The 25,427-nt window shown below is 45.0% G+C and overlaps 2 protein-coding genes across 7 annotated transcripts in view; both read right to left on the bottom strand.

Moving 5' to 3' along the window:
- Window positions 1–10,190: 10,190 nt before the first annotated feature.
- LOC126511671 (disintegrin and metalloproteinase domain-containing protein 1a-like) lies at window positions 10,191–22,684 on the bottom strand. The gene has a single exon (XM_050158982.1). The coding sequence runs from the start codon at window positions 18,760–18,762 to the stop codon at window positions 16,345–16,347; it is 2,418 nt and encodes an 805-aa protein (XP_050014939.1). The 5' UTR covers window positions 18,763–22,684; the 3' UTR covers window positions 10,191–16,344.
- Window positions 22,685–22,715: 31 nt separating this feature from the next.
- Window positions 22,716–25,427, bottom strand: part of Mapkapk5 (MAPK activated protein kinase 5) — a 29,091-nt gene continuing 26,379 nt past the window's right edge. For all 6 annotated transcript variants that reach the window (XM_050158989.1, XM_050158985.1, XM_050158983.1 and 3 more), the window contains 2 exons: window positions 24,575–24,679; window positions 22,716–22,902 (listed from right to left, as the gene is read on the bottom strand). In XM_050158989.1, the coding sequence (XP_050014946.1) occupies window positions 22,808–22,902; window positions 24,575–24,679 (200 nt within the window). In that variant the 3' untranslated portion in view covers window positions 22,716–22,807. The remainder of the gene's footprint in view (window positions 22,903–24,574; window positions 24,680–25,427) is intronic.

The following is a 25,427-nucleotide window of genomic DNA, read 5'->3' on the forward strand; positions in this document are numbered from 1 at the left end:
TTTCTTTTTTTTTTTTTTTTTTTTTTTTTTTTTTTTTTTTTTGAGACAGGGTTTCTCTGTAGCTTTGGAGCCCGTCCTGGAACTAGCTCTTGTAGACCAGGCTGGGCTCGAACTCACAGAGATCTACCTATCTCTGCTTCTCGACTGCTGGGATTAAAAGCGAGCACTAATACCTCCTGGCAAAAGCTGGGATTGTAGATGTGCATGCACTACCATGTCTAAATTGTATGGGGCTTGGATTGAGCCCTAGGCAAGCACTGTTTGAACTGAGTCATGCCTCGAGTGCTTGTGTGTTTTCCTGATGGTGGCTGATGACCTTTTGTCAAGTGTTGAGCTTCTTGGCTGTTCCTTTACAGATTTTTATAGGAGCGACCAAGCAGGGATGAGCTCCCTCGGCTTCTGCTCACCTGTGAAAACCTTCCTCTTTCACAGTTCTGAAGGGTATTTAAGACTCATTTTCATTTTATATACATGAGTGTTTATGTATATGCAGGTACTGGGATTTGAACCTGGGTCCTCAGTAGGAGCAGCCTCTTTATTGGATAAGCTGTCTTTCCATCTAAGGGCATGGTAATGTTGTTGGCAGATCTTGCTAGACTGTGTTTTTTGCTGAACAGTTGGCTGCAGGGCAGGAAGCTCTCTTATGTGTGGTTTCCCCTGCTGTTTAGGATGCTATATTATGATTTTGACATTGGACCGTTACATCATTAATAATGTTTATATCCTCAGTTGCATTTCTTGTTCCTTTGTATCATCTGCCTGTATTCTCCTGTATCTGAGTTTCCTTAGGATTGTTATTTTGGATTATCCTCCATGAATTTGCTAAATCTCTTTCAAACTGGTATTTTTCTGGAGCAGTGTTACTCCTGTGAGAGGTATCATAGTTCCTTTCTTGTAGTCATGCCCCTACACTGATGTGTGTATATGTGATGTAACGTCTTCTGATGTATGGATGAGATAGAGGGTGTCAGGAGCTTTGACTGTCATACTTCAAAAATGTTGACTGAGGTTTCTTCAGATTTGGTCATTGTCAGGTGTAGCACAACTAACAAAAACCCAGAGACAGATATTGGGGTTCAAGTTGAAGATCAGAAAAGCAAAGCAGCCAAGTCACTGGAGAGTTCTTACCTCTACCAAGGTTCAGACAAATGAAGGGGCAGTCTTGTCTTCAGTGTGACTGCAGACTGCAATGCTCTCCACCAAACCTCAAGCTGCAAAGAGCTCTTGTCTCCTCCTGCTTTATATACCTCTCTGCCCAACCATATCCCTCCTGTCTCCACCTCCCTAGTGCTGTTGGGGTTAAAGGCATGTGACTACCAAGTACTGGGAGCACCTTTGTGTGAATTCTATTTTTCTTTTAGACAGACTTAATCTCCTGTAGCCCAGGGTGGCCTTGAGTCCTGAGATTAAAGGTGTCTGCCACCACTTCCTAGACCCTAGTGTCTTAGCTCTACTCTCTGATATTTAGGCAAGCTTTATAAAAACATAAATAAAATGCCACTATATTTTCCTTTTTTGTCTAAAATAAAAATGGAGGCTATAATATAAGAAAAACTATATACAATAAGCACAATAACTATAAACAATATAAAATATTCGGGAAATGTCTAGTCCATTTGCATTTGACAAATTCAGTTGAAAATACTCCATATCTATCCTTTCTTGGTGAGTCCTAAGTCTTATAGCTAATTTGCTTTCTATCATAATTTGCATTACCATCCAAACCTATGCTTTGATATCTCTCAACTTTATATACTTTATATTTTTTAGTGAAATTTTTTTTAAATTGGCTTTTCAAGATGGGGTCTCTCTGTGAAGCCCTGGTTATCCTTGAACTCACTCTGTAGACCAGGCTGGCCTTGAACTCATAAGACACCTGCTGATTGCTAGCATTAAAGGCTTGCACCACCACCCTCCAGCTTTTTTATTCTCTCTCTCTTCCTGTGTGTGTGTTTGTGTATGTGTGTGTGTGAATTTTTTCTGAGTCTTGTAAACAAGGAAAACTATAACTGTCTAGTCTTCAACTCCCCCAGAGACCCAAGAAGGAAATAATATTAACTGAGTAAGCAGGAAGTAAAAGGAAATGATTCCCAAAAAAATGTGAGAAATGACAGAAACAGCTTGCTGCCTGGATCACCCAACGTTCCTCTGTGACGTTGGGGCATCCATCTTCGGCCTAAAGGCCTCGAATATTTGACAGACTTTTCAAATATTTGGCAAGGTTTTATAGTCACTCTCTTCTGTGTCCTGCTTGTCTAATTAGGACTGCATACTGTCAGCAGTTGGGGCAAGGGCATTTTCTGCCCAGTGGCTTACTTTTGCCACTATAGTGCCCATGTCACAAAACCCCCAAACAAGACCACCACAGAGCCAGTATCCAGCACAAACATACAGGGGTATATATTGATTACAAGCTTGAGCTCAGGCCACCAATATGGCAGATGGAGGAGAATGGTCCTGAGCCTTCAGGGAAAGGGATTTTCTTCTTGTCTTCTCAGACAAGGCCTTTCCCATAGCATTTGTTGCCATTGGTTGGTAGTTAGACCTGGCAACCATTAGCTAAAAAGCTCCAAGTCTGTCTTTTATAAATTGTACTAGCCTGTTCAAGATGAGTACAGTTAGTATGAGGTTAGGACCCAGTAAGGTAGAGATGAAGGTAGTCAGTCAGATTCGAACCATCCTTGTTTGGCTTCTGCTCCCTTTTATACTTTGGTAGCCCCTCCCTTGACTTTGAATATCGATTCCTTTACCATTCCCGAATGATCTGTATAAAAGCAACATTCTTCCCCTAAGGTGGCGCAGAGCTCTCCTTGCTGAAGAAAAATCAGGTCTGAACCCCGTCTGTTTTGTGGAATAACCTCTGCCAATGATGCTAGGGACTGCTGCAGGTGGGAACAGAGTTTTCTAACCGCTCTATGTCTACACTGTGGTGGTATAGGCCAGAATAATGTTGATTGTGGGTAACTAGAGCAGCTGTCCCCATTCTCAATCCAGCCAAACTGGCCCCCAATAAAACATTTTAAGGTGAGAGTGATCATCAGCTCTCTTTTAACCCACTCTAAGAATGGGGTTTCTAATTTGTTAAATAGTTACTCTTCAGTGTGATAGATCAGCCTGGAGACTAATCGCATCATGATCCAGAATTCCTTGTGGTATTTGAGGACTTCAGTGTAGTAGGAGGCGAACAGGCCTGCTTTTTGTCCTGCCCGGCTCCCACACGGCTAGCTTAGCCCCAGAAATAATAACACAGAAACTGTATTCTTTTAAACACTGCCTGGCCCATTAGTTTCAGCCTCTTATTGGCAAATTCTCACATCTTGCTTTAACCCATATTTAGTAATCTGTGTAGCACCACGAGGTGGTGGCTTACTGGGAAAGATTCAGCATGTCTGACCTGGCGGCTGGCTCCATTGCATCTGACTTCACTTCCTTTTACCCAGCATCCTGTTCTGTTTACTCTGCCTACCTAAGTTTCTGTCCTATCAAAGGGCCAAGGCAGTTTCTTTATTAACCAATGAAAGTAACACATAGACCCTCCTCCATCACTTCCATGCACACACATGGTGTTAATCCAGAGGAGCATTCCCACCAGGTATCATTGTGAGGGTGGAGAGGCTAGGGTCTGACTGCACAGTGCCTGTTGCTGTTTGGGTACTATATCTGTGCAGAGCCCTTGACCCAATACTTCCTGGAGGGTCAGAATGGCCTTAGATTGCCAACAGTACTGACTGTGACATGTCACTAAGGTTTAATTCCCTGTAACAGGGAATTAAATGCCTTCATAATAAGGGGATGCAGTGTCATAGCATAGTCAACAGGAGGCAGTTATGTCTGATTTGGTTGAGTTTAGGACTAGGAAGGATCTCTGTATGAGATCTATTAATGGATATCCCTCACTTGTCTCAGGAGTTGTTGGGATCAAGTCTGCAATTGAACCTGTGGGAGTGGTACTTGGGGTTGTTCTTTTGGACGGAGTGGGCTTCGGTTTCTTAGTTTCTTTTGGCTGGGGTGGCCTCTTAATAACTTTGATAGCATGATTAGGGCCCACTGCTGTGCTGGCTTTAGGGGCTCCAACAAGCAGCCTTATGGTGAATAAAGCTCCTGGGTCAGATGCCCATCCAGAAAAACAACATCTGTTGTAATGCCTGATTCCCTTCCTTTTCCCTGTGGTCCAGTTGCCTCCCTTCTGTTGTCCCACAAGGGTGGAAGTTATATATACAGATTTGTACCAGTGCTCTCTGCAGCCTTCCTTGTCTGCTGGTTTTCCATTACATGCCAGTAGGGGGAGGCACTTTAGGGCAATGTAATCCATCTTTAATCCGGGGTTTCACCATAAGTGCCCTGTGGATACACAAGACCAGCTGGCACAGTAGTAGACATCTGGTTCCCCACATTTTAGGCAGTCTTTCCAAGCTCTACCAACCGCATGGTCTGGTCACACATAGAAGTGCTTTTCAGTGGTCTGCAAATCTCAAGCAGAGTAGTACATGAGAATATACCAAAATGAATCTGGATCCCAGCGATACAACTGGCAGAGGTCGGTAGTAAGATTGGGAACCAAGTACCAATGGGACCATCTTAGACAACTGGGCTAGCACTTCCCTGCCCTGAAGACTAATAAGTTGCCAGGTCAAATTCAGGGGGTTGTGTAGATTTGAGGCTCCTTTGATGGGGTCAGTATAGACAGTTAGTAGGATTGCTAAGAATACCATTCCCATTGTCTGGATCCTTGCCTTATTTTGAGCTTGAGTGGATTGGCTGAGTCTCTAGAAGCTGTCTGTCCTTCTCTGTAGTCCTCCTTGGGCGCGAACAGATCAGCAGGTCTGGTGTGGGTTTAATGTATCCAGGATGTTACACTGTCAACCTTAATGGCAGTAGGTGTAGTCAGCAGGATGATAAAAGGCCCCTTCCATCTGGGTTCTAGCATTCTTTGGCGATGTCTTTTGATGTAGACCCAGTCCTCTGGCTGGAAACTGTGGGGTTTGGGAGGGACACCAGATTGATAAAGGGCCCTAAGTGTTGGCCACACATGCTTGTGTGCCCACTGGACTCCTCGTACAGGGTCAAGGAGCTCTTGGTCATCCAGCTCCACCAGAAGGTCTGTCTGTAGACTGGGAATGATAGGGGTTGGGGGATGCCAAACATAATCCTAAAGGGAGTCAGTCCCATTTGGTAGGGAAAGTTTCTAATTCTGAACAAGAAAAAGGGGGACAAGGCCTCCCAGTTCATGCTAGTCTCCAGGGCTAATTTGGTAAGGGTCTCTTTTAGAGTTCTGTTCATGAGTTGTACCTGTCCTGAACTCTAGGGTCTATAAGCACAATGCAATTTCCAATCACTCCCCAGGACAGGGGCTAAATTCTGACTCACCTGGGACACAACATGGAAGGAAACCCATACCTGTGCAAGACACCTTCCAGGACCTTCTTTGCCACCACCTGTGCTGCCTCAAGTTTGGTAGGGAATGTTTCTGTCCAGCCTGAGAAAGTATCTATGAATACTAATAAATATTTATATACATACTTGGTGGATTTAATTTCAGAAAAACCCACCTTCCAGTACGTGCCAGGCTGTTTCCCTCTGAGTTGGGTCCTATGATTCCTGGGGTTTGCAACAGCATTGGTAAGTTGGCAGGCTTTGCATTTAGAGACTATGTCCATAACCTTCTGATGTCCATCTTTAATTTCAACTTCAGTCTGCCATAACATATCTTGCATTCTGCGGGTCCCCGTGTGAGAGGAGCAGTAGATCTTTTGGAACAGCTTGTGCCCCAAATGTTCGGGTAGAATCAATTGCTGTCCACTGTTCACCACCAGTCCCCCCAGGCACTGCACCATGGGGAGGGATTTTATCCAGGCCAGGTCTTCCCAGGTGTATTTGGGGATCTCAGGTAACACCAGGGGTCCTGGGTCTACCAGGACTGGAACCAGGGTCGGGCTGGTTTGTACCTCTCTCTCCAAGGCAGTCTTGTCTGCTAAGTTGTTGCCCCTGAGGACAGGCCCATCGTCCATCTGGTGTCCCAGATAATGTATTATGACCACTTTCTTGGCTTTCCATAAGGCTTTGAGAAGGACCAGAATTTCTTCTTCTTTTTTTCGAAACAGGGTTTCTCTGTAGCTTTGGGGCCTGTCCTGGAACTCACTCTGTAGACCAGGCTGGCCTTGAACTCACAGAGATCCACCTGCCTCTGCCTCCCAAGTGCTGGGATTAAAGGTGTGTGCCACCACCACTCAGCTTCTTCTTCATTTTTGATAGTCTTCCTCTCCACTGTCAACAGCCCCCTTTCACCCATGTATATGGGTGGCAGCAAATGCATAGCAGCTATCAGTGTATATGATAACCTTCCATCCCTGTCCCAGTTCCAGGACCTTTGTTGGGGCCACTAATTCTGCTCCTTGAGCAGTGGGCACTGGTTCAGCCCTAGACAGTTGACTGCACTAGACCTCTGTCCATTCTGCACAAAGCTGCTCCCATTGGTGCATCAGTCAGAGTGGTGTCCCTCAGATCAGGTCAAAGACAGTGTACCTGAGCCAGGATCCTGGAGCAGTCATTCCAGGGTGCTTCCAGGTCTGGGTCGGGTAGTAGGGTGGTCAGACTGAGGGTTGCGGGCACCCAAAATGTTATTCTGGCAGGATTGAGCAACAGAGTCTGATAGTGGGTCATTCTGGCATTACTTAACCACCTGCCAGGGGGCTGCTTGAGGGCTCCCTCTAGAGCATGGGGGGTGGTTGTGGTGAGATTTGTCCTAAAGTCAATTTGCCAGCATCTTTTATTAATAGGGCTACAGTCACTATTATGCAGAGGCAGGGGGGCACCCAGATGCCACCAGATCTAACTCTTTTGACAAATAGGCCACTGGTCGTTACCAGGGACCCAGCAGTTGGGTCAAACTGTCTTTAGCTATTCCTTTTTGCTCATCCATGAATAGGTGGAAGGGCGTGGTCATGTCAGGCAGGCCCAAAGTGGGGGCCCAGAGCAGACTTTGCTTGAGTTTGTCAAATGTTTGCTAGTGGTGTTCAGTCCATAAAAAGTCCTGTCACTCTGCCGGGCAATGGTGGCACACTTTAATCCTAGTACTCAGGAGGCAGAGGCAGGTGGATCTCTGTGAGTTCAAGGCCAGCCTGGTCTACAAGAGCTAGTTCCAGGACAGGCTCCAAAGCTACAGAGAAACCCTGTCTTGAAAAATCAAAAAAAAAATTCCTGTCATTTGGTGGCCTCATATAAGTGTGCCGTAGATGGGAAATGTCTCCTAGCAATCTTTGAAAGCCATTAAGAGTCTTCAATTGATCTCTTCTATACTCTATCTACCTTTTGGGGTCTAACTTTTTATAAGCCTATTTTATAACCTAAATAATTAATAAAATATTTGTATTTTTTCAAGAGCAATTTATAATCCCCAACAAAGCAAAATTTTCTTTACTTCTTCAAACATTCTTTCAAAAGTATCTATGTTTGAATCAGATAATAAAATGTCATCCATGTAATGGTAAACTATAGATTGAGGAAATTGTTATGTATCATTTCCAATGACTGCTCTACAAAATATTGGCACAAGGTGGGGCTATTTAAACTTCCCTGTGGGAGACTATTCTGTTGATATCTCTTAGCAGGTTGAGAATTATTATAAGTAGGCACTGTGAAGGCAAATTTTTCTGCCTTTTTCTTGTAAAATTATAGTTTATTTGTGATTCCCTTCAGTATGCTGTGAATATATTTTATTACCATTGTTAATAAAGAAGCTGCTTTGTCCTGTGGCAGGGCAGAATAGAGCTAGGTGGGGGAAACTAAGCTGAATGCTTGGAGAAAATTGGTGGAGTAAAAGAGAAGCTATGTAGCCGCCACAGGAGACAGATGCTGGAACCACATTACCGGTAGGCGACAACCATATAACGATACACAGATTAGTAGAAATGGGTTAATTTAAGATATAAGAGCTAGCCAATAAGAACTGTGAACTAATAGGTCAAGCGGTTGTTGTAATAATACAGTTTTTGTGTGATTATTTCTTTTAAATAACTAGAAGAGGCAATCCCTTAAGTAGAAGGCGAAGGAATGGCAGACTGTAGAAAGCCCATTGGCTGAATCGCCTTATTAACAGCTCTTAGATCTGTTACCAGTCTCCATTTTCCAAATTTCTTTTTAATAACAAATACATGAGAATTCTAAAGGCTGGTTGATTTTTAAATATAAAAAGCATTTAGTTGCTTCTGTGTCCACTGTTCTAAGGCCTGCAGTTTCTTTCTTATTAAAGGCCATTGCTTAACCCATAGAGGTTTGTCTGTCAACCATTTTAAAGGTAGGGTTGTTGGTGCCTTTGGAAGAACAATAGTTGTGGTGCCCTGTTCCTAGTACAACCTGATTGGTTGGTGACTGTTCTTTATAATACCTAATATTTCCCCCAGAAACATATTAATGTATTCTTTGTTTCTAATATAGGGGGAATATTAATCTGAGTGTTCCATTGCTGTCACAAATCCCTTCCCCACAGATTCATTGCTATGTTAGCCACATATGGCTTTAATTTTTCTCTCTGTCCTTCCATCCCTATACATTCGACCCATCTCATGCTCTGTTTTACCTGAGATTAAGTTCCAGTCCCTAAAAACTGAAGATTTACATCCTGAAGAGGCCAATTTGGATGCCAAGATTCTGATGAAATTATCGTTACATCTACACATGTGTCTACAAGATCTTCAATGACAATGTTTATTCATAGTTTTAATTTTGGTCTTTGTTCATTTATACAAGTTTGCCAAAATATTTGCTTTATGGTTTCTTCTGAATTTTTTGTTCTCTCATCTATATCTGTTCTATAATCCAGAGCAGTATGGTTTCTTATTATAAGCATTAGGTTCCTTAATTGTTCTGGCAAGGAATTTCCTCCATGGTTACAGGAAATGACTGAACCAAATTAGGCATGGGGGCCTGCGAGAAGCCCCTCAAAGAGTTTCCCAGTGGCAAAGGGCTATCTTGTCTGTCCCTTGTTGACCTACATTCATAAGTCCAATGCCTACCTTTGCCACACCTTCTGCATAATCCAGAGGGAAGAGGCATTCTGTTTGAATTATGCTTAGAAAAAAACATTGTCTCTAGGAACACCCTGTCTACAATCCCTTTCAAGGTGACTTTGCTTGTCTCAATTATGACTCTTGACATTTCAGTTTTTCCTCAAACCTCTGGAAATCCTCTCTTCTGTCCAAGCATCATTGTGGTCATGAAGTTCAATATTGATTGTATCTCAGATTCATTCCTCCAAGGGTATTGTCCTTGTCTTTAAAGGCCAAATTATACGTCTGCATTGAGAATTAGCATTTTCAAAAGCCAGAGATTCAATTATTTATCTAGATTCTGAATCTGGTATCATTCTATTTACTGCTGAAGTCAGTCTTTTTAAGAAATCCATGAAGGCTTCCTTTGGGCCTTGTATAACTTTAATAAATGACTCCATTTTCTTTCCTATTTCTCCAGTTCTGTTGCAAGCATTCAAAGTTGCTGCATGGTATAAAGCCAGGGCATGGTCATCGTATAAGGATTCCCTTTCTACAGTAGCAAAGTTTCCTTCTCCAAGAATTTTATCTTGGGAGATTTCCCTACCTCTAGCTTTACTCTATTGTTCAATAATCTTAGCCTCTTCTCTGAACCAGGTACTCCTTTGTAATTGTGGGCTAGGTTCTAAAACACTTTAATCAAAGCTATCCAGTCTTTAGGGATAATTTTATTGCAAAGTGACCATGAGTTTAATATTTGTTTCACAAAAGGTGAATGCATATCATATGAGACTATTGCTTCCTTGAATCTCCTTAAATCTAACATTGCCATAAGAGTCCAATCAGCTCTTACAGAACCTTTATCATTTGGCAATTCCTGTAAGGTTACTGGATATGTTAAGGTTGGTTGTTTGAAAACCTTAGGCTCTTCCTCCCTAACTTTATAATGCAATGCTGAAAATGGTTCTTCATTAAATTTCTCTGTCTGGATCTGAATATCTCTATGATCTGTTTTATTAAGTTTTTCTAAGGCTTGTATCTTGGCAGTTGAACCAAACAACTTTTTAAGAGATAAAGAATTATCAAAACGACAACAAGGATTATCAAAATGATAATAAATCCTACGTCACTCCTGGTTAAGTTGATTATCTCTTCATGTAGAGGTTCCATTTTTAAATTATACATTATATAATCATACAAAGACCTAACTTTCTTTCTTTTTTCTTTCTTTTTTGTGACAGGGTTTCTCTGTGGCTTTGGAGCCTCTCCTGGAACTAGCTCTTTTTCTTTTTTTCTTTTTTGGATTTTTCGAGACAGGGTTTCTCCGTAGCTTTTGGTTCCTGTCCTGGAACTAGCTCTTGAAGACCAGGCTGGCCTCGAACTCACAGAGATCTGCCTATCTCTGCCTCCCGAGTGCTGGGATTAAAGGTGTGCACCACCGCCACCCGGCTTCAAAGACATAACTATCTCTGTCAAATTGTGTTCCCAATTTTATGTGGGGTAAAAACTCCATTTTAATTAAATTCCTCCTTTAAAGAATTCCCAGTTTTCTCCCCAAATCTGATGCCAGTGATGATGAAGATGTGAGGCTTATTGCTGCTGCATAGAACAGTAAAAGCCTGATTGGATTTTAAGGCAGCTACCTAATTTGGCAGAAGCCCAAGAACGGGGTTCAGAGAAAGCCCACCAGGAAAGAATAAAGAGAAGCCTACCTGGTAGGGTGGGGACTCTGTCTACATGTAGCTCGGCCTATGTTGGTTTGTATTCCAAAAGTTGGGCACCAGATATAGCACAACTAACAAATACCCAGAGACAGATATTGGGGTTCAAGTTGAAGATCAGAAAAGCAAAGCAGCCAAGTCACTGGAGAGTTCTTACCTCTACCAAGGCTAAAACAAAGGGGGCAGTCCTGTCTTCAGTGTGACTGCAGACTGCAATGCTCTCCACCAAACCTCAAGCTGCAAAGAGCTCTTGTCTCCTCCTGCTTTATATACCTCTCTGCCCAACCATATCCCTCCTGTCTCCACCTCCCTAGTGCTATTGGGGTTACAGGCATGTGACTACCAAGTACTGGGAGCACCTTTGTGTGAATTCTATTTTTCTTTTAGACAGATTCAATCTCCTGTAGCCCAGAGTGACTTTAAATCCACCACTCCCAGCCTCTAGTGACTTAGCTGTGCACTCTGATCTTCTGGCAAGCTTTATTTATTAAAACACAAATAAAATACCATTATAGTCAGGAGTGAGTGAGAACCTGGAGACTAGCGATTATGAATTATGCAGCTTGGTGTCTTCCCTCTCTGCAGTTGAGTATGGATGGCACTTGGTTTCATGGTGAGTGCTACCTCAGTGGTACCAGAGGGAGACAGTTTGTTCAGGACAGAGGTAAGGCTAACATCCGTGACACATGTAGGCATGATCTATAAGTCAAAACACACGAAGTAGAACTGTTCTGCTACTCCACAGGAAGGAGAGACTCTTCTCAAGCTCCCCTGGGATGGGCACAATTAATATAGGGTGTAGTGCCAGGAATTGCAAGCTCGAGGTTGTGTGTGACAAAGAGAACCTCCACTAGATCCTTTGGAGGATGACTACAGATAGTCAAGGGGTTGTAGTGCTAAAGCTACTGGCTGTTACCAAGGGAAAATCTTACATACTCAGAGTTTTGGTACCGAAGTCTGGGTCTCAAATCTATGAAAATCTCTCCTGTCCTGTGAGTGCATGTAGTATTGAAGCATATAACTTTAGTAATTGAAGTCTTGGAGCTATAAGACATAGATAGCAATGTGCCTAAGTTACACAGAACAGTACTGATGTAACTAAAGCCTGTGTCATTGGTATTCATGATCCTGGGGCTACAGGATGCAGATTGGAACCTTCTTATCCTGAGAGACAAGCTAGGCTGGGTCTGGAATTTTTTTTTTTTTTTTTTTTTTGGTTTTTCGAGACAGGGTTTCTCTGTGGTTTTGGAGCCTGTCCTGGAACTAGCTCTTGTAGACCAGGCTGGTCTCGAACTCACAGAGATCCGCCTGCCTCTGCCTCCCGAGTGCTGGGATTAAAGGCGTGCGCCACCACCGCCGGCTGGGCCTGGAATTTTTTGCACGAGCAGTTAGTATCAGGAAGCCCTTCCCTAGTGTACACAAGCTATATGCAGATGGTACTAGAGTAGCAGCATGTACTGTGTACCGCCTTGAGGACAAGCACACATAACACTGGGCGTGTTGTAGGACAAGTGGCATCAGCAGCCACAGTCCTAATGTCAGGTTGGAGAGAGTCCCTTAGTTCTCTTGGTGAAACAGGTTCTCCTGAGGCTGGCAACACAAGTAGCCACAGCCCTGGAGCTGCAGGGTGTACCTGGGACTTCCTAAGGGACCAATGAGAAAGGATGGAAGTGTGTGAAGTCTGGCTTCACTCTCTAGTAGCTGAGGTCTCAAGGCTGTGGGTTAGAGAAGTTCAAGTAAGAAAGCAGATGGGACCCAAGGGTGCTAGCCATGACAGCAGTGGTCCTCAATCTGCAGGGTACTGGGTCGGGCCTTAGTGTTTCCCAAATGGTACAGTACATTTTGAAGATGTGTAGATTTGAGGGAAGGAGTAAGATAGAACTATTTAGCCACCAGTTTCACCCAATACTTACCATTGTAAGGTCTTCAGAACCCATACCCATAGACTACTGAATGTCTGAACCTTCCCCACTATGCACAACCATGCTCTTTGTATGGTGTTTTTTCCACATTGGTAATTTTGCTTTCTAGATATATAATAACATCATTTCATTTGCCTTTCTGGATTTTATACAAGCACATGTATAAAATCTACATTTAGCTTCTTTATTCACATTCTAAGTTGTCATCATGTTACCACATGAAACCCTGGCTCATTTCTGTCCTCTCTGTGCTAATCTAGTAGTCCCTTACAACTCACTCCCTGGCCACCCCTTCTAGTCTGGGCAATACTATAAGCAACGTTTTGGATATTACTAATGATGTGCACGACAAATGTACATGGTCTCTGGAAGACAGATGTATCTGGGAGGGAAATCCCAGCTCGTGAGATGGCAGAGTGTAAATCTTACTAGAATGTGATAAACTATTTCAACCTGATACCCCATACTCTGCAAACATTATGGGTATTTCTAATTCTCAGTATTGGCTATTAGCCTTACTTTTTGAGATACGTGATTTTCTCTACATCTCCCAAGGGACTAATGAATATAGGCACCCTTTGTTGTTGGTTTTTGGCTGTCCTGGAACTCCCTCCGAAGACCAAGGTGGCCTCAAACTCACAGAGATCTGCCTGCCTTTGCCTCCTGAGTGCAATGGGATTAAAGGCCTGCAGAAGACAGACATTTTTAAGAACACTTATTTAACTGGGCGGTGGTGCACATCTGTATTCCCAGCACTCAAGAGATGGGTCAAAAGTTCTAGGCCAGTCTCATCTCTATTCCAGGTCCAAGGTGATCCTAGGTTACATGAAACATTGTCTCAGAGAGCAAGCCTAGCATGGTGGTGCACACCTTTAGTCCTGGCACTTAGAGACCAGAGGCAGGTGAATTTCTAAGAGTTCAAGGCCAGCCTGGTCTATATAGTGGCGAGTTTCAGAACAGCTGGGCTGCATAAGAGACTTTGTTTCAAGAAACAAACAAAAAATTTAAAAAGTTGTCATTTAAGGCTAGAAAGATGGCTGGGTGGTTAAGAGCACTGATTGCTCTTGTAGAAGATCCAGGTTCAATTCTCAGCACCCATAGGGTGGTTTTTAACCCCAATTCCAAGGAATCTAACCCCCTCTTCTGGGCTCTGCAGACACCAGGCATAGGCAGATGTGATGCACAGATATTATGCAGGCAAAACACCCATTAACATTTTTTTTTTAAAAAGTCATGAAAAAGCTCCACCGATGGGCTTATAAGGTTCCCCCTAATCCAGATCATTCCACTGGAGCTTACAAGCACATGACAGGTCACACAAGCAATCTAGGCCTCTTTATGGATCCATCAGTGACATCTAAAAGTTCACTGGTGATCTCATTTCCATTTAAGAGCCACACTGACTACAAGGCAGAAGCAGAGATCAATTCATGTCCTCTGCAATTGCCCATGGGTGCTGATGCTGAGCTGCCCAGCACTGGAAGGTTCGGGGTGCTGAAAAGACACCACATTCTGGATGTATAGCTGATAGCATGTGCAGGTGGACTGGATCTCAGTAAAATTATTTATTAGAGGCCACTGATCTGAACCTTGAAGGAGACACTTGAGGACTCACAGAGAGACCTGACAAGGCAGTGAGGGGCTGTGCAATGGTGTTTGCATGAAAGGAGAGTGAAGACATTGTTTTATATTCTGAGAGAGAGGCAGGGGTGAGGCAGACAGAGACAGACAGAAAGAGGGAGAGACAGAGACCCTGAGACCAGATTCTAGCATAGCTCGTCTCCTGCTGTCTGGGGAGTGGGGCTGTCCTAACTCTCTAACATCCCCGTGGCAAGCACAGCTGGCCTGCCCTAGCCCCTAGCCCCCCTCCCGCTCCAGCACTGACGCTGCACATAGCAGGCCACCTGCTCTGGTGTCACCACTGCTCTGACAAGAGCTGAGGAAAGGAATGGACAGTTGGGAAAGTGTGGCCCCCAAAGACTGCTGGGTTGTCCCCCGGACACAACCCCATAGTGTTCTTCTGTGCCAGCTCATCTGCATGATGGCTCTAGGCAGAGGGTGTGGCCTGGAACAAGGTCACCTTAAAGTTATTTTGTTGCTTCTTCATAAATGGTTGAAAATGGCTGCTAGGACCTAGATTCTAGCATCTAACTGCTGTCATCCTGAGGGCCAGCATCTTCCACTTACAAAACAAAGCAAGACTTGATATAGTTCTAGAACTACACAATGAATTAGAACTTTTTATTATAAGGGTTTTACTCTATAGTCCAGGCTGGGCTTGCATTTATGGCAATTCTTCTGCCTCAGCCTCCTAGTGCTGAGGTTACAGGCAAGAGATACCATAGCTGATTGAGGACTGTGTGTGCTAGGCAAGAATACTATTGATTTATAGTGGATAGAGTTTAGACAGCCGCATACTGACTGCACTGTGCACGAGGTTCTTGAGAGTTCAGCATCTGCGTGAGAAAGGGATGGCGTGGACACTTACAGACTCACCCATTGTTCTTCCTTTTCACTGATGGGAAAGGCTCGTGGGGCATGGAATGTGGCTGCTGGGTTAAACTTGGGTGTGCAGTACTCACTACTTGCTCTTTCTGCCTGTTTCCTGGGAGCTAGGGAGATAACAGCATTGACTGTCATGTCATAAGGAATGAGCCGAGCTTTTCTGCTGGCTCTAACAGGAGACCACCTCCATACTGAAGACCAGGCAGTGTTGTCAGATGTCACAGGACATTAGATGCCAAGCTGCAGCTGGAGAGATGCTCAGGAGTTCCAGAACCTGCTGGCCGTGCAGAGGGCCCTAATACTTACATGACAGCTCACACTGTCTGACTCTAGTTCCACAGGAACCAACACTATCTTCTTCTGGCCTCCTTGGGTACTAGGCACACAACTTGCACACATGCTCATATGCAGGCATTATTTTGTTTTGTTTCGTTTTTTGAGACAGGGTTTCTGTGTGTAGCCCTAACTATTCTGGAACTCACTTTGTAGACTAGGGTGGCCGCAAACTCAGAGATCCGCCTGCCTCTTTCTCCCAAGTGCTGGGATTAAAGGTGTGCTCCACTACTACACAGCTAATAAATCTTTTAAAAATCAAATTCAAGGGGCTAGAGAGATGGCTCAGTGGTTAAGAGGATTGCCTGCTCTTCCAAAAGGTCATGAGTTCAATTCCCAGCAACCACATGGTGGCTCACAACCATCTGTAATGGGGTCTGGTGCCCTCTTCTGGCCAGCAGACATACACACAGACAGAATATTGTATACATAATAAATAAATATTTTTAAAAATCAAATTCAATAGAAAAACTGAGAAATCAAATAGAAAAATTAAATGTTGCTATTATGAGCTCGGACTGTGCTGAGGCCGACTACTGTGCCAAGCACTTACTGGGCACCTGAGGTCTGGCCTTGTCCAAAAAGCCTGAAAGCTGAAGATCCCATTATGAGGATGACTAGTCTGGAGTGATGCATCATCTGAAGGGGGAAAAGACCTTATTATTTATATTTATTTAAAACCACTTCTACTTTATCAACAGCAGCCGACAGGGCAAGTTATAACATTCAGTTCCCATGAAAGCACTCACGATGTAATCGCAGTTGTTACTGAGGTGATAACACATTACACTAAACAGTGCAGATGCAGTCCACCCTGAAAACCAGTCAAAACTGCCCTGCAGATAAAAGACGTTGATAGCAGCGACCATGAGAAGATCTTCAATAATACTTCCTGGGGGGTGGAGCCCCCCGAGGAGGTGCTGCTTCTGAGGATTCTGTTGAAGAAAATGATGAACTCTCTGGAGATACTACTTCTAGTACTTCAGACCAGAGGTAAGCGATCAGCATCAGACAACACAGTAAAAGGACAAGAAATATAGGGACCACAAACAGCACCACTTCCATGTTTACATCTTCATCTTCTTCCACCTTAGGCTTCTCTTGTCCGAAAATTGTAAATAAACTCAAGTTTCGATCAGCTGGCTTACCAACAGGACCACTGTCCACACTGCCCCCATTTCCTGGGCTGTTGCAGTCGGGAGGAGCAAAACCATCATCACAATGACAGTGCCTGAGATTGTTGCACACTCCTTTTCCGTGACACATTTCCTCTGGTTCACAGTCGTACTGGAGCACCGTGTGGTCAGTGCACAAGGACTCCATGCAGACTTTGTTAGGGGCACAGTAAGTACCATTCTGCACATCTCCAAAATCTGGAACATCAGTAGCGTTATAGGCATCCATGCTCCAGCACCAGTCATCTCCATAAGGAACCTGGAGGAGAGTGTGCAGGGGTCTGACTTGTGGCAAGTAACTAACATCAGTACATACCAGTTTGCCACAAAATATATCCTCATCAGAACACGTTTCGTATCCTGAGTTAGCAGTGCTGGGATGGCCACAGTTTCCAAACCGGTTCCCTTTGGTGTTCATTAAAATATAACAGTCGTCAGGGGCGGATCTTGCAGGATACCCATAGATCTTTGTGCATTGCTTATCAGGATTCCTACACCAACCCCCAGAGCAGTAATAAATCCTGTCACACAGCGTGCCATCCTGCTTGTAGCTGTTTACAGGGCATTCTTGGGAATGGCCATCACAGAACTCGGGGAGGTCACACACATCCTCAACAGGACGACACAAGGCCCCTTTCTTTCTGAAGTTACAATTGTAGCAGCAGAGGCCATCACTGCACTCTGCACCGTCCTTCAGTGTACACGTTGGCTCACAGCATGGGTGACTGTCACAAGCAGAACCACAGTCACACTCTTCTGACTCCTCCACCACACCGTTTCCACAACGGGCAGCTCTGCGCTTGCGGCTTTGGTGCCAAGGCCTGTCAAGCAGGCAGGCCCCTCTGTGGTCATGGAGGAAACGGTAGAAGTCGTCAGCGCTGCAGTTGCTGAAGCCACTGTCCTTGGTGATATCCTCGTGCATGAGGCAGAAGTGCTTAGGGTCACAGGCGCAGGCTGGGTGGTCGTGCTGGATTCCCAGGTTGTGCCCCAGCTCGTGGGCCACGAGCGCCGCAAACAGCAGGACATCTTCATGATGGAAGGCCTCCACAGCCGCTGCAAACCCACCAGAACAGGCACCATCGAGAAACGCCTGGCCCTCGTTCTCTCCTGGGTGATGCCCGACGATCAAGTGTGCCACATCATGCCTGACACGGCCCAGGAGCTCCTCCTGTCTCCAGCGGTTGAAATTCCTCAGTGTAGCCTGCAGGTCCACCGGGGCCTCTATCAGGTCCCCCTCTGACCAGACTTCCACGCCCACCAGCACCATCTCTGTGTTTAGTCCCCTAGTGAAGCTGTTGGCCAGAGCAATGATGTCCACTACTGCCCGGACCGTCTCGGTGATGTTGCTGCTCCACATCTGGAACCGCTGGTGGTTGACCACGACGAACATCTCCACGTACTTGGTGTGTGACCACAAGTCAGACAGCTCCCGTGGGTCATCGGGTCTCCTGCTCCTCTGCTGCTGCCCAGTGTCCCCTGGGCTGTCTTTGGGAATGACACTGCAGGAGACGCGAGGCTGATGTGCCACAGTGTACAGGGTGTGTTCGAACTCTTTGGAGGAGAGCACAGGCTCGATGCTGTAGGATGTTTCCTCCTTGATCAGGATGCCCCTGAGGCCTGAGCAGATGTTGACAGAGACAAAGGAGCCTGGCACCCCTTCCATGTAACCTTCATAGTGGCAGTCCTGTGAGAGGAGAGGCATTTCTTGCCCCAGGACGCCATTGTGGTAACTGTAGACTGGGAAGTTACTGGCAGAGTGGTCTCCCTTTACCTCCAGGTGAAGCAGCTGCTGCCGGCCCTGCATCAACAGCATGTAGGACACCCTTCCTCCGGGATCTTCACTCCCCTTGACTGGCAGTCTCTTGGGGATGACCGTTTCATAGGAAGAGTAATATACAGATCCTATGTCACAGAACGTACTTGGAAGAAAAATTAACAGAATTAACAGCACCAGGAGCCCTGCTTTGACAGACGGGTGGCCTGGCACTAGTCTCACAGCCAAGTTCAGCTGGTGGGCAGCCCAAATGTGTGATATTATCTTAGCTGTCTCTAAGGCCACTTGTGTTATCTGTAGAGAAGACAGAATGGAGGCAATCCCTCTCACTGATGCTGCCACTGACATGGCCCAAAGAAACCGTTGATAGTGTAGGATGTATGTCCATCAGTGGCAGCCCTTCCTAATAGGCAGGTTTCTCACTGACTTAGCAATCCACATCTGTGCTTGTCCCTCATGGGGTACTGCCCATCTTGAATCCTGCAGCCTTCAAACTGTCTCTCTGTTCCTTCTCTCCTGGGCCTCCGTGGTTCCGGACAGCACAGGGACTCCTTCCGTGTTGCTTACGTTCCTTTGTCGTTCATGGAGGTGAGCCCTGTAGAGCAGTGACCCAGTTCTCTAAGTCAGATCATCTTCCTCCTCCCCAGGCTGTGGACACAACATCTGGTAACCTGCTCCTTCTTTTGGGCCCAACATTCTGGCAATGCTGTGGGGGAGGGGACAAAGCTTCTTGGGGTTCTCTGAACAATGCAGAGTTCTCTGCTGTTCTGTCTGTTCTCATCCTCATGGTGGTCATGCTTACTCAGGGCTGGTCTGCCTTACTCCTGTCATTCAAGGGAACAGTATCTGGGGGTTCTGCTTCCCCTCGTCTTCTCTGTGTACCCAGTGAGTTCTGACATTTTGTATCTACGTCAAACACACTCCTTCTCTATGGAGTACTTCTAAGGCATCAGTGTTAGATGTTTTCCACAGAGGTACATTAGAGCCTGGAACCTAAGCTAATCCTCCCAATGGCCTCACCATAAAAATAAAATGGTAAAACAGACTGGTGACACTAGTTTCAACAACGAAGAAAATGGAAACAAGCTCTGGAAGAACCCTTAAATTCCCATACTTGTCTCTGACTACAGTGGCTTATCCTGTCTGCCAATTCCAGGCTTTAGTTTCATGTTAATGCTCTTGGTATATTTAACACTATACGTTTAGAAGAAAATAGAAGCTATGTTCCTGCCCCCCATTTCTTCATTCTCCTGCATATTCTAAGATTAAAATAAAACTGCATCTTCTACATGGCATAAAAATAATGTTAAATTATAAGTCAAATATTTACAACATTAAACATACAAGGATTAACTATGTAACACTTGGAAATGGAGAAATGCCCTGCTTGTTTCAGCAAGGTGGTACACTCCTATAATCTCAATATTTAGGAGGCAGAGACAGGAAGATGGCAAGTTTACAGCCAGCCTGGTCTCTGCATGAGTTGGTTTTTTTTTTTGTTTGTTTGTTTGTTTTGGTTTTTCGAGACAGGGTTTCTCTGTAGCTTTGGAGCCTGTTCGGGAACTAGCTCTTGTAGACCAGGCTGGCCTTGAACTCACAGGGATCCACCTGCCCCTGCCTCCAGAGTGCTGGGAATAAAGGCAAGGCACCAAGAATATAAACCAAGACCTTGTCTGAACAAAACAACAACAACAAAAACAAAAACAAAAAGCTAAGCATGTAATCAGCCAGGGATGCTTGGCTACTGTCAGGTGGCCTCAGGCTCCAGCAGGGAGCCGCACTGGCTCTATGCATGCATCTGAGAAATGACTGGAAAGGAAGTGGGTCCTCAGCTGTGTGGACCGTCTTCTCTTCAGAGTATTGTCCTGGAATGCCAAAGTCCCCCACTGCTTCCCTGTGCATAACTAACAAACATAAGAAAGGTTAGGGCAGCTCAATGGTAAACCAAGGACCAATAATGGAATAACAGTCTTCTTTTTAAATTTAAAAATATGAAATGATAATATCCAATTTTCCAGTTCTCAAATTGAAACACGTTTTCTTCAATATACACATACATCCTGATGCACAAGATCTGAATAAAATCTTTTGACTTCTTTAACAACGATAGTCTATTCTTTCAACTTGTTCATTCTCAAATGTATAAAGAACATAACTCTCCGGCTGGAGAGATAGCTCAGAGGTTAAGAGCACTGACTGTTCTTACAAAGGTCCTGTGAGTTCAATTCCCAGCAACCATCCATAACCATCTATAATGAGATCTGGTGCCCTCTTCTGACCTGCAGGCAGAAGATACAATATATACAAGCAGAAAACTGTATACATAATAAATAAATATAAAAAAAAAACTCTTTAAAATAAAAGGAATCCTTATGGTGACATCATTCAGCCAGTAGCTGTTTCAAAAAATTTCTGCTGGGTAGTGGTGGTACGAGCCTATAATCCCAACATTCACGAGGCAGAAGCAGGCAGATCACTATTCGTTCTAGGTCAGCCTGGTCTACAAAGCGAGTTCTAGGATAGCTTGGATCGTTACACAAAGAAACCTTGTCTTGAAAAACCCAAAATAAGTAAATGAACCCATCTTGGAGATGCATGTTCCTAAGGCCACACTGTGTGAGCCAGAAAGACACTTCTGTCCAGTGAGCAGAAGTAACTGTGGTAAGACACTCTCCATCTGAGTAACAAGCAATGGCCTTAATGAGCAGGGTCAGTGGCCATGTAGCAAACTCGAGACTACAGCTCATCGCCTGGCAGCTGTTGTTTCCACAGACATCAGTGGTAGGCAGGCAGTAAATTACCAGGAAGATAAAGTTTAACTTCCAGCTAGGTGTAGATTTTGTATTATTAGCAAGACTGACTCATGTTAAAACATAATTTACTATTGGCCTAGGAATATACAAAGAAAACTCAGCTCTGATGCAGAGTGTTTGGGAGAATTTTGTCCAGGGTTGGGCATCTTCATGGTTTTTACAGACATCCAATGTGGTTCTCGTTTGGACAAACATAGGTACGGATTTCATTATTGCACAAGGTGAAGTCAATCTGAAGCTGCTATAACACTGGTAAGCCATGGTCAGACAAAAGCAACCATCAAGATCCATGTCCTTGCCAATCATGTCTCTACAGTTCACCACACCGGTGGAAGGGGAAGAACATCCTAAGCTTTTACAAGATACCCAGCTGATGAATTTCTAAGATGAATGGCAGAGTTGGTGTGCCAACAAGTTCCTCTAAAGACAAGACCAACAACCTCTACCCCCACGGGCACACTGGATTCCTGCCCCAGGACAGGTGTGCTGGAAAGCAAGCAGTCTCCCCGATGATCTAGAACATGTTCACTGGAGAACAGGCCCCTATGTCAATTCTCAGCTACATCTTTCTGGCCAAAAATTTTGCTTAAAATGGCTTTTCTCTGTTGCTTAGCCCCGAGGTCTTGCTATCCTCGACAGTGCCCCCACTTCTCACCACAGTACCTCTGCTCACCCAAGAGCACTGAGCCTTTCCTCCCACAGCAGGCTCCAAGGACACTGCGATTTTTATCACATAGCCCCCGAGAACAGTGACAACACTCAGGAGCTAGAAAGTAACAAATTCCATGAAATCCACTTTGACTGAAGAGGAGGAAACAAAATTGAACAACTGAGACAGAAGACTCGTCCTACCTGTGAGCTCTTATGTGTGCAGGTAAAGGCAGTCACCAGAAACAGCTCTAAAAAACCAAACACTATGAGAGGGGTTGGCTGTGCCTACATACACAGTAAGTAAGAAACCAAAGCTGCTTAATTATGCCACCTGAGATCGAAGGATACTGAAGAAAATAAACACAGCCAGGAGGATGCAAGTAAATCCAGGCAGAACAACTACTTATGGAAAGCCACAAGAGAAAAATAACCAAACAAGATTGGACCCTCTGACGTTTTTCAGTAAAATCATGCCAGAGAGAAGCCAGGGGAGCAGGGGAGGACAGAAATACTTGATTCATAAAAACAGGTCAGCACTAGAATTAATCTACCTAAGACCAGTGAGCAACAGTCAAAGCAAATGGAGCAAGGCTCCACAGTGCTTGAAGCAACAGAGACTGAGCAGAGACTGGCGCAGCTCTTCTACCTGCCTCTGACAAATCGTTGCTAACACTTTATTGTGACTATACCCGTCTTTCTTGACAGTGTCGTCTTATACTACAAGACTCGACTATCCTATGTCAATAGTATAGGAACTGAGCTTTTTGTTTTAAAGGAAAACAGTTAACTGTTAGGAAACTCTGACACTAAATCTAAACAGCAACATTAAGCAACAAGGAAATGAAATTATGATTTATTAATTTACATAAAAATTACTTTTTACATTAAGGAATATTTTTTCCAATTGTTAAAAACAGTTTGAAGTTTTACTATTGGGGCTCATGGGGAATAGTCTGCTCTTCGATCACTTGCTTCACAACCTCTGCCAGCTTCAGTCGGTCTACTTTATCTGTGAATCCACGACCTGAAACTCAAGAAAGAATGAGGTCAGTTTTCCAACTCAAACAACCTCACCAGCCAGAGTTCACCACACTGTTCAAAAGCAGCTCGGAGCCTCTGCTTTCAAGCAGCAAGTGAGCAGTTCCACATGCCACAAAACCAGAGATCACTGACGCCTTCCAACAAGGCACTCATACCCAAGCTAGAAAACTGCCTAGAAGCTGGGTGGGGTGGTGCACGCCTTTAATCCCAGCACTTGGGAAGGCAGAGGCAGACAGATTTCTGTGAGTTCTACAGAGCAAGTTCCAGAACAGCCAGGGCTGTTACACACAGAAACCCTGTTTCGAAAAACAAAACAAAGCCAAGCTGTTCATCAGGACATAGAAAAGTATTCCCAACAACCTTTCCTTGTTTATTAGAACCTCAAAACAAACGACGTGTCCACTCAGTGGTGAGTGGACAGTATATTCATGAGAATGTGAATGGAACACACAAAAACAATACTGACAAAAAAGAAGCCAGAGACAAAAGAACATAGATCTGTCTGATTTTGTTTACATAAAATACAAAACTTTGGGCAGGAGGTTAAGAGCACTTGCTGTTCTTGCAGAGGACACAGGTTCAGTTTCCAGCACCCACATGTGGCTTCACCATTAACTGCAGCTCCAGGCACTCTGACTTCCCTTGTGAACTGTGCAGACACTAGCGCGAATGTCCACATCCACACACAACACATAAAATCAAACAACATCCCCCCCCCCCCCCCCCCCCCCCCCCCCCCCCCCCCCCCCCCCCCCGCAGCCTATAGAACTAAGCGTCAGGGTTGGAATAGCCTTTGAATGGAGGCTAGATGGAGAGCACTGCAGTTCTCCTGGACTGCTGCTGGCACCCAGCACACACTCTGTACAGGTCCCTGTCTTAGACTCTCTTCAGGTGTGGAGCAGCCAGGCCCACTGAGGACACAGGCAGAGGAATAGAGTCAAAGCACATGCCTCCCCTTTCTGACGGCACTGCGGCAGCTCTTGGCAGTCTTCTTGGCAGATGTCACCACAAGCTGCTGAGAGCTGAGCCGAGTAGGAAAAAGGCACCTCTCCTTTCCACCTTGTTTTAGTGGGAAGAAGGTTGCCCAGTGGCAGACCTGCCAACCTTTCTCCTCAGTCAAATGACTCTGAGTTTAACAGCCGGTTAGGGGAATTTTCTGGTATTCCCCAACTGTGTGCTGCTGTTCCTTGATCACCTAGTGAACAGCCCAGGAATGTGGGGTTAAGAATCTGCTTTCGCAGCCGGGCGGTGGTGGCGCTCGCCTTTAATCCCAGCACTCGGGAGGCAGAGGCAGGTGGATCTCTGGGAGTTCGAGGCCAGCCTGGTCTACAAGAGCTAGTTCCAGGACAGGCTCCAAAACCACAGAGAAACCCTGTCTCGAAAAACCCCAAAAAAAAAAAAAAAAAGAGAATCTGCTTTCACTTTTGTCTTTTTTTTTCTCTCCTCAAGAACTATTTGAGAGAGCTCTCCAGTGTTCATTTTATAACACACGATGCACTTGCACTTGGAAACCAAATGCACAGAGCAGACACCAGAGATGCCTGGGCAGGTAAAGTAGAGCCTGCCTCCCAGAGCCCCTTCTCGTCACACATCATCCTCACCTGGCTCTGGCCTCAGCGAGACCATCGGTGTCTAAATGCCAGGGGCTGGCTTACCGTTCCAGCTGAAGCTCTGCAGAGCATCCCGCAGGAGCTTGCACTCCCGGTTGTACTTCCAGGCTTCCTGCATTACTTCATTCAATCTCTCGTCTTCATTCTCTCCTATGGGCAAGAATGGAGGAAGTTTCGATTTTAAGTAGCATCATGGGATTTTAGTGTCATAAATGGAAGGGCATGAGGCCCAACTAGGTGAGAAAAGTAAGACAAAATGTATAATCTGCTGGCTTCCTGCGGGTCCTGGTGTGCCAGGCTGACCCTCTTGTCACTGAGCTCTTCTAAGTGTGCATCTTCACACACGTGTTCTGACAACCCAAGAGAAATGTGAGAGGCGTTTCTGAACAAAAACACCTAGCCCTCCTCCACCTCCAAACAGTCAGGCAGTGGTGGCACACACCCTTAATCCCAGCCCTCTGGAGTCAGAGACAGATGGATCTCTGGGAGTTCCAGGCCAGCCTGGTCTACAAGAGCTAGTTCCAGGACAGGCTCCAAAGCTACAGAGAAACCCTGTCTCGAAAAACCAACCAACCAAACAAACAAACAGAAAAAAAAAAAGAAAAAGAAAAAAAACCCCAAAAAACAACTAGCCAAAAGGGAAGAAGTAACAAGTCTGTGAGTTCTGCCCTCTTCCTACACTCATCCCTCGCTTCAAAATACTCAGGCATGTTCCCAGACTCTTAAATGGCAAATGATTTAGGAAGACGGGTTAATCCAACTTTTTCTGACCCCAACGAACATGAAGCCTTACTCAATATGAGAAGAGCCACTCACATCATAGCCATCTGGACAGGGAGGCTCTCTCCTGTAAAAAGGCCAGTGAAGTCCAAGGACGGAAGCTGCAGCAGGGCTGGTT

This window comes from Alexandromys fortis, unplaced genomic scaffold (genome assembly GCF_014885135.2).
Source record: "Alexandromys fortis isolate MF-2015 unplaced genomic scaffold, M_Fortis_MF-2015_v1.1 scaffold_90, whole genome shotgun sequence".
In the NCBI taxonomy this organism is placed as follows: Eukaryota; Metazoa; Chordata; class Mammalia; order Rodentia; family Cricetidae; genus Alexandromys; species Alexandromys fortis.